Source organism: Styela clava, chromosome 8 (genome assembly GCF_964204865.1).
Source record: "Styela clava chromosome 8, kaStyClav1.hap1.2, whole genome shotgun sequence".
NCBI classification, from domain to species: Eukaryota; Metazoa; Chordata; class Ascidiacea; order Stolidobranchia; family Styelidae; genus Styela; species Styela clava.
Genome location: NC_135257.1, coordinates 8,601,339 through 8,611,148, shown reverse-complemented (window position 1 = coordinate 8,611,148; position 9,810 = coordinate 8,601,339). Strand labels below are relative to the sequence as shown.

The window sequence follows — 9,810 nt, the reverse complement described above, 5'->3', positions numbered from 1 at the left end:
AAGGTGGCAAGGTTTTCGAAGAAAATAGGAGTTGCAATATTTCTGCATTTCAAAAAATTCTGAAGCAAAGAAGAATTCTGTTTAATTTGTCATATTTCCATCAGTACAATGAAAAAACACAATAAGCTCAGCAGTCAATATGACAAATTCGAAGAGCAACTTCGAACAGAAAGTTTCCATGTGTTTGTATATTAATATAATTATACAACGACTTAGTTATTAAAAATCAATAATAATTCGAGCAATCCTATGCCACGCAATGTGGCGCGAAATGTCTTGTCGGAAAAATCTGTCATTTGTTTTTTTACTGATCTATACATGAAATGATAAAAGTAACTTTTTTTGCATTACTGGAATTATTTAAGCATTCGCAAAGATCCAGATTAACCCATGATCATGTGACCTCGTGAGTTAGAGTTGGTACTATAAAATCATTTCAGCCTGGCCTTAGTATGCTGGTGACACATAAAAGATGCCAAACGTCAGGACAAATGTAATTAAAAAGACATTGAGTTTATACTGTAGTATTTTTGTCAATTTTAGGTCCATATATTTCGATTAAGTGTATGTATTATTCTTTCCTTATCCAAAGCTTGTTCAAAAATGATTTTGATGGTTGTACATAGAATTTTATGATCTTTTGTAAAAAATACAGTAACTTGCAATAATAGTGGAATGCAAATATTAATATGTAATTGCATTTGAAATTGAAGAAACTAATAAAACTTAATTCAACTGTTTAGTTGCATCCCAATGTATGTCACAAACTGAAACTATCTTTCAAGTATACATTATCAAAAACTGTTTGCGGCCCTTTATACAATTTTCAAAATGCAATGCGGCTCTCGAAAACCCATGTGTTTGACACCACTAATCTACTCTACACGATTCAAGCATTGCTTTGGGAAATAATATCACTTTAAATAAATTGAAAAAAATCTCGCTATATTAAATACAAAATCGTTGCTATCATAAAGGTAAACCAATTCACCCACCCGGAATATATTGGCCCTCACAAAGCAATGGGGGCAAAATTGGGAGTTTATGAGCTATGAACTTTTGTTCTTTTCTTTGTCTTGAACTTTCCATACTCCACAGCCCCTATTATTATTTTTTTTAATTTTAATTACCATGTGATGGTCATATACATCTTTAACTTGTATTTTCTGTCATGGTGTATTATCTCAATGTGTCAAACTTTTAATTAGTGTGCATATTTTGCTTCCAGATGACATAAATGTATTGTCTTGTTTATTACCTCATCTTCGAGTATTGACAAGGAAAAGGTGCCAGTAAATTACGTAAAAATTTTTTTAACTCTTTATTATAATCAGAATTCACAATTAATAGAAATTATAAACAGCCAACAATCAATGAGAATTATATGCGAAATCCCTCAGAATAAATTTTCTCCTAAAATCGGAGGAAGGCAAAACATATAGGTAGTTCCCATTCACACAAGTCTTTCAAGAGGACTTGCTCGAGCCAAACTAAATGAGCATTGTCAGGTGATCGGTAAGGCTGAAAGTTGAATTTAGCCCTGCAACCTCCTGCATCGAAGATAATATTAATTAGTGAGCTATGAGCTAAATTCAGACACAAACCTATCTACGGTGCATTATGTACCAGAAATGTTACCTACGATTAGCTGAATATGTAATATGTCTAAGAAATTCACCTACTAAAACAAGCAGTTCGATAGGTGCAAACATTGTGTTATGGAATTGTATCACAGCACCGTAAAAAGAAGTAAAAACAGTTTTGCTGTTTTGTATGACACCCTCTTTAAATGAAATTTCAATGTTCAAGCGCAAACATTAAAATTATTAACTTTGAACTTTGTCATTATCTGCAAAATGTTCCAAACATATCTTTACGCTATCGCGTTTGTAATCTTCTCTGATAAAAAAAAACGTCTATGATGTGCAGAATTACTCTTCGCAGCTTGTCTGCAATTCCAGCTTTCCAAGTGAGCAAAACTTCTTAGATATAAGGATTATTTTCTCTTGTTACAGGCGCAAAAAGGCAGGTAGGGGAAAGTGGGGAAGGTTGGGACACTTTTTTTCTTTTGCATATTTTGAGCCGTTAATTCTGCATATTCTCTTAAGTTTGCGGGACTAATGCATAAAGGGGTAAATGTAGTTTTTATTCAGCAACAAAGAAATTCCCTTGCGACACACATCTTACTACCAAAATGCTTTGAAAAACGTCTGTTAAGTGTCCCACTGTACCCCACTTGTGGGGCACAATCGGACAGACCCTGAGGCACAATGGGTCAGTCTGTCAAAATTCAACGAAGTATGCCCTTAAAAATAAGCAATTAATCAGCATAATCGTCTAAAGTACGGGGGGACTTCGAATTTGAAGATTTAATATTTTTAAAACCAATGTTCAACTGAAATTGTTCAGATATTTTGACAAAACATTTTGCAAAAAAATTTGATTATTTCCTTCCTCGAATCTAAATCTGGAAATATTATTGATTCTCGAATATATTCCATATTGGGCCATGGGTCGAAAGAAACCATTATATTACACAAGATATAACGCATCTCTAAGTCTCTAAGCACTTATTGTATCAAACACTGTCGAATTGTGCCCTGTAAAGCATGTCCCACTGAACCCCGGTCCATTGTTCCCCATAGGAAACAAATATTTTCAGACCATCCCACGGCAAAATTCGGAAGGCACAGCCACTCGCTAACGTTAGGAATATTTCACAGTGGACTGACGCTAAAGAATATCAGACGATGGTTTGTCTCGTTGGAAAGGCTAGACTAAAAAAAAAGAAAAAACTGGAACGGTGAAATTTTTTTTCAACCTTCCAAAACCAATTTCACCCCATAGCTTGCGCCGCTCTACCCGTCCGTTGTCCGTTCGCGGGGACGTTGTAACTCACCGAAGGGCGGATTGGAACATCGAGCCGCGGACAGGATTGCGGATATAGTATCAGTGTGATAGCTGATTTTCCACTGTGCCCCATGTCCCAACGTACCCCACCTTCCCCTACTACACGTAAAGAAAACGCCGAGTAGCAAAGGCGAGCGGAAAACGGTCGCGAAAGGCGACGAGAAATATGTGCATTGGAGCGTATCATGAAATACAATCTTTTGCCTGTAGCCTTATGGAGTGACGTCAGAGTTGCCTATCATGTTGTTTAATGTCATTGGATAGACTGAAAGAGGAAGTCAAGCAGACAAGTCTATGCAACGAATCGGTCGTTTTCGAATTGTTTTGATACGGTACCGGTACTACAGTACTATGTTGTTTTTGAAAGTTGACCACCGAAAACTTATATTAATGAATAATTTTTTCTTACTATGGTAGCACATCCTTTAATACCGGTACCGTTAGTGCTCCTAGAGTGGGTTGGGTACGGTACCGTACTGGTACGGTAATGTAAAGGTCAATGTAAAATAATATAGAATGTTTTATTTTACAGACGATTTTTATTTTACAATTTGCAGTCCAGTTAATCGGTAAATACTGAAAACCAACAAATTCACCTACCATAGCTGCTGCACTGACTCAAAGCTTCCTTACATGTGACAATGTGTTTGTGATTCAACTCAACCATCGAAGTCGGAAGAAAATGACTCTAGTTCAGGATTTCTGTGATCGCTATTATGCAGTAGCGAGATATTTACCTCCTGTCGGATTTCTCTTGGCTCCAAGACAGCCAATAAACAATACTCTTTCTATGAGGCGGAGAACTTTTTTTTCATTGATGAACTTGGCGTGGGCAGCAAGGTCAAGGATTCCTGTTATTATATCATCAATATTTCTTTTGTTTAATCTTCCAATGATTCGTGTGGAAATAAACATTAATGTTCGCTAGTGCAATGACATAAGTACATAGGGGGAAATTGGATGGAAAAACAAAGAGCCAGCATTTCTGCTGTTGAATACCACTGTACATAAATATGACATATAGTCACTAATTTTTATGATCCAGCTATGAATAGGTATAATATAAAATATCCACTCTTCTGCTGTATTATGGGCCTCTATAATTCTGATCCAAAAGCAGGGAAATTCTGGCTGTACCCACAGCTTGTCATCTTCGCAAACATAGAATACATCATATGTAGGGATGGGCAATATAGAATACCGAATCCGGAGGATTCGAATCCCAAAGTATTCGAATCCAACGGGATTCGATAACAGGATTCGGTTTCCGCCACTCCGGCGCCAAGAGTCAATTTTTGTATTTCGGGTTCCTAATTTATCAGACGAGCGTTTTTTCTCGCGTGGAAATCTCACGAGCGTTTTTTCTCGCCTGGAAATCTCTCTCGTTTAATATAACTTGCGTCTGCTCGTAAAATCGGTAAACATCAAACACTGTTATCTCAATCGGCATATTCAGGACAAGAAGTCGGCGAAATATACCTCACGGCGAAGACTCGTTATTGCACCATTTTTGCGTTTTACTGATTTGCTAATAGCCAACGTATAATATTAATAAATATTTGTGCCGACTTACTAGCAATATTCCGATAATCTGATTGCAACAATCTTTAATTGTTTACAGATGTACCTTCACTACCTTGCTTCATTTTACATTAAATTATATCTCGCGACTTGCGAGTTTTCCCAAAAAATAATGCATGTAAACCAAAAGCCAGGCGTTAAATGTTATAACATTGCTTTCGAATAATTTAGATCAAATATTATTTACGAATTGTATTACACCATTTTCCGAAATACAAAAGTTATATCGCAATACGCGAAAATCTGTCACATTTAAATTTCACTCTCAAAACAATACATTTTTTTCGGTCCGTTCCTATCGTTTAAGATAGACGCACGTTTGATCTGATAAATTTTAAAAAAAGTTGCCGCATCTGGCTAAGATAGTGACGTATTGAGTTTAATTAGGGCCAAGTCTGTGTAGATAATGATATGTAACGATAATCATAGAAAATGAATTCGTCTTTAAAAGTTATTACCTAATAACTAAGTACACCATTTTCCGAATTTCGCAATACGCGAAAATCTGTCACATTTGAATTTCACTTTCAAAAGATTACATATTTTTCCGCCCGTTCCTACCGTTCAAGATAGACGCACGTTTGATCGAGTGTCTGTAGTATTTCAGTCGCCGATAAACTTAAAAAAAAGTTGCCGCATCTGGCGAAGATAGTGACGTATTGAGTTTAAATAAGGCCAAGTCTGGGTAGATAATGCTATGTAATGATAATCACAGAAAAGGAATTAGTCTTTAGATGTTATTACCTAATAACTAACTACGAAATCGCGTTTACGGGAGCTTTGTTTTGCAAGTCTTGCTCGCACAGAAATAAAAAGTTGATTTTGATTGATAGTGGTTAAATTTAATATTTTACAACGGCCGAATAGATTGCAGTGGCCACACGCTGGTCCTACACCTGATTATTCTCAGCGGGTATGTTTTAGTATACTCGGCAGACTAACATTGAAAATTATTTAACGCCGTTTCATAATTTTGTATTTAACCGCTTACTGTTAAAGTGTATAAAGCGTGTCTTAATTTAGCATTTCAGTATTTAGGGATTATTGGAACATTTGAAGGCAAAAAATATTGTAATTTTCCTAAATTTTATTGTCCTGGGAAATGCTTGTTTAGTATCATATGAAATCCAATGTTCAGGACATTTCCAAATAAATTATACATTTATAGTAATACATTTACAATTTTTTAACATCTAAATCCAGCATTGTGGGAATTCCCACTATTTGAATAAGTATGAAAATAGAATAGGATTCGGTATTCTGGATTCGATTTAACTATTCTAGAATATTCTAGAATAGTAAATTATTCTACATTGCCCATCCCTAATCATATGGTAGTGTGAAAGTTTGAATGGACTTAGCCAATCTTATGGTTTGTACTGTCATTAATGAACGATATGATATGTATGGTTTTACTTATGAATAGGCAGTGGGTGATACATGTTTTCATTTGTTGTTTGTCAAATATATAATACAATTTTTCTTTTGGATATAAAACTAGTTACCACCCCTGTTGCAGTCGAGGCTGAATATATATTTGCTGCCCAATGCTCTACTCCTGTTGATGGTGGATGAGATTTCAACAGAAATCATCTGAGTGTTAGGAAAGCATATTTCTTCCTAATGAGTGGGCCAATTGTCAAAAGTTGTTATCATAGTAGTCAAGTTCATAAAGAGTTGCAATAATCATTTATAATTAATTAAGAATACAATTACAATAAGGTAATTAGCGATATTACAATGGACAACAGTAAATATATATATTTATACCCCTGCAAATAAATATATTTACTGTTTATGCAAAAACCAAGATAATAATCATGTCAATACCTAATATCAGATATATAGCTTTTATTTGAATGTTTTTTAAGAAAGCTTGTAATATGTTTATAAAATCTTGTCATTGCCATTTATCTGGTCATTGTTTCATGCAACAAGTTTTACCCAATTCTGGTACCACTCTAGTCCTATTCTCTTCCATATTGAAAGTTTGACCCGCAGATATGTTAATATTCACTCAATTTTCCATCTCTCATTATGCTGCTGTATCTTTTGCATAGTTGGTCTTTGATATAATGAAATGTAAAGCTGTAATTCCTGTTGTCAAACATGAAACAGATACGTTCTTCTTCATGAATGATTGGGTGAAGCTGGCATTTAGTTTCCAACATTATATTTTTCATTTGTGTGTGCAAATTACTTTAAATTCAAGAATTATTGTAAAATTGAATAAACTGAGACCATATTGCTTCTGATGCTGGTAGGGGGATGTTTAGATTCTGGGTACAAAATCAGAATCATACAGTCTATAAAGTACATATTTTGGTACTCCCATAGTATGTGTATCAGGTTAGGCCATAATTTTAGGTACAAATACTATGGGAGTCCCGAACTTGTAATAGACGGAAAATGGTACGCATACTACGTTCCGGTGTCCGCCATCTTGGTTCACATGCTTCGGGAGTACCCATATTTCTGATGATCTATTGCATCACACAAAATTTTGTTTCAAGGGTAGATAGATGAAGTAGTGGTTACTTCTAACCTTATTCTCTATCAAGAATTATCATTTTACTGAATCTGGCTAGCTAAACATGTCTGATCATTGTTACTATTGAACAACATTAACAATGCTTTCAAAAAATATTGGATTTATTTTGAATAAAACGGTTATAAAACACAAGCTTACAGATCATAAAAACAAGATTTAAAACTGCAAATATAGTGTGTTAGCAATCATGGCAGGTTATCAGTAATGAGGCTAAAAACAGATCGCCCAAAGTTTTACGAGTAATTGCAACAGAAATTGTACATTCAAAAGGCATGGGTTCTGCCCAACTTCAGCTTGTTTGCCAGACGCTGCTTTGCAGTTGCCATACCTTTTTTAGGCTTTCTAACAATATTCCTGACTGGAGGATGACAAGCACCTTTCGTTTGCAACAACTTTGGCTTGTCTGACTCATTATGTGTTGAAGTCATCTGTGGCATTAAAAGCGAAAGACCGCCAGTATTATTGATATGACGTGGTGCTAGTGAAACATGCTTCTTCCGTGCTATTTTTGGTATTTCTGCTTCTTCATCTTTCATTAATGCATCAGGGTCAACAAAATCTGCATCAAGGTTTTTTTTCTTATCGTGCCGTCTTCTTTCTTTTTCCGTCAAGACACAATCCTCTTCCTCATTTGCTTCTTCTTTGTGGGGTTGCTCGATTTCAGATAAAATATTTTTCGGCAAATCTTCTGTTGTAAGTTGCGGATTCGATACATGAACGACTGACTTAGACCTCTGCCTTTTTTTAGTCGAAAAATGCAATGCAGGTTTTGGAAAGGTCAAGGATGGCAAGTGCCCTTCGGACTCTCCAGTAGAAGCAGGATGTGACCCATGCTGTCTTGACGTTGAAGATGGATTAAATTGTTTACTTGTTAGCCCTTCACCTGGACTAGACTTCTTCTGTTCATTAAGTTCAACTGACACAACATCAAGCAATGACTGCAAGCCAAGACTGAAAAAAGTTTTTTTCGGCAAATTTGAAGGTGGATTGCAAGGTTTTCCAGTCATCCATGATTCGATTTCATTCTTTTTGCTCACATCTTCTTTTACTGGATGCTGCTTTAAATCATTTGAGTTAGTTTCAACCGCATCATTGCCTTTTGAAGCCACTGTGCTCCAACTTCGACGAATATTAGGAAATACTTGAGGGTTAGAATCTCCGGAGTCTTTAATTTCATTTGTTTTGGTTACAGACTTTTGCTTTCCAACCGAAAGTCTCAATGTGAGGGGTTTGTGATTTTCAGAACTTGATGAATAATACTGTGACTGTGCAACATGATTATTATCAACAGTGTCCATGTGCTCAGAGGTATTGGTGTCTTGCTGGTCACTGTTTTCTACAACTTCAGCTGAAACCCGTTGTTTTGATATTATCAAGGGTTTTATAATGTTCTCTTTCAATTCCAGGGGCTCATGCGGAATGGTTTTCATTACAGCCTCTTCAACAATGCATTCGGCCACTTTAGAGCTTAATACTTTGCCAAGTGATAACTTTAACTTAATTCCTGTTTTGCTGGCCTGTTTTGTATATTTTTTGGGTGTATCTCGCAATTTTATTTCAGGAATGGAAGGATACTGGGTATCTGATAATTCTTCATCACTGATGTTTACAATATCCACATTCTCACCTGTTTCAAGTTTCTCTTGTTTGATTTCGACATCACCAGAAGATGTTATCTTGGGCAGTTTTTTTGATTTGCGTACATTTTTTATCTTTACCCTAAGCCTTTTTTTGGGGGGCTCTTTTTTTACAGATATGGGTGAAGGCGAATGTCTTCGAACTCTATTTCTAATTCTTGTTGATGTTCTAGTAGCAGTTATTTTCAATTCTTCAGCATCAGTAATAGTTTTGCTTTCATCAGAATTTGCCTGTCAAAAAAAGCAATCGTAGTGAGAATATAATTTTTATGCACGTATATTGAAAGATTGTTTGGAATGAAAATATTCATAAATATGCCACACACCATGAATGATGATTCAACATATTCTGACATTGCATTTCAACTACTTTGGGTCAATTGTTTCATTCTTTCATAATACCTGTGATGGAGTAGTTTTAACCACTAATTTGAGGTCAGACTTCTTTTTAGCATTAGAAATCTTAGCCACAGGTCCTTGTTTTCGTCGACGTCTGGTTTTCTTTGTTGTCTGTTCACTTTCATCAATAAGAAGTTCTCCTTCTGCCTCACTATCTGAATTTTTCATGCTTATGCGCGCATAAATAATAAAAAAAATATTTATCTATGTAAAACCTACCACAATGGCAGGAGCATTTGAACAATAAAAATCTGAAAAAAAGGTTTCAAGATCAGTGACTCTACAAAAAAAGACAGGATTGATTTCATTGTTCTGTAAGGATTGGGCAGCTCAAAGTCAATGCTTCTAAGTCATGCTACCTTGACATACAATCTTAGGGGTAATAATAAATAATAATGCCAAACAAAAATACAAAACTTTCATGTTTTTTTTAAAGGAATGAAATAGCACTTCCTACACGACATGTAATTCGATAGACCCAATCTTAGCAATTGGGCAAAAAAACACAGACATTTACCACTCACGCAAAGCATGGGCCACCTGATATTGTAGTGCAATCTCAAAAATGCCAAATCAGTACTGATAGTTTATATTATATACAGTACAATTCTATTTCGATCTTTCGTCTACAACACAGAACAAATGAAAAAAATAGGCCAAACCTACATAAAGATTTGTGCCCATTCACCCACACTCAAACAAGTGAAATCACGACAATCATACTAGAATAAA

General features: G+C 35.4%; 1 protein-coding gene across 1 annotated transcript; it reads right to left on the bottom strand.

Moving 5' to 3' along the window:
- Positions 1-7,125: 7,125 nt before the first annotated feature.
- Positions 7,126-9,352, bottom strand: LOC120332557 (uncharacterized). Its single transcript, XM_039399827.2, has 2 exons — positions 9,082-9,352; positions 7,126-8,910 (listed from the first exon to the last, which is right to left on the bottom strand). The coding sequence occupies exons 1-2, from the start codon at positions 9,244-9,246 to the stop codon at positions 7,306-7,308; spliced, it is 1,770 nt and encodes a 589-aa protein (XP_039255761.2). The 5' UTR covers positions 9,247-9,352; the 3' UTR covers positions 7,126-7,305.
- Positions 9,353-9,810: the final 458 nt, after the last annotated feature.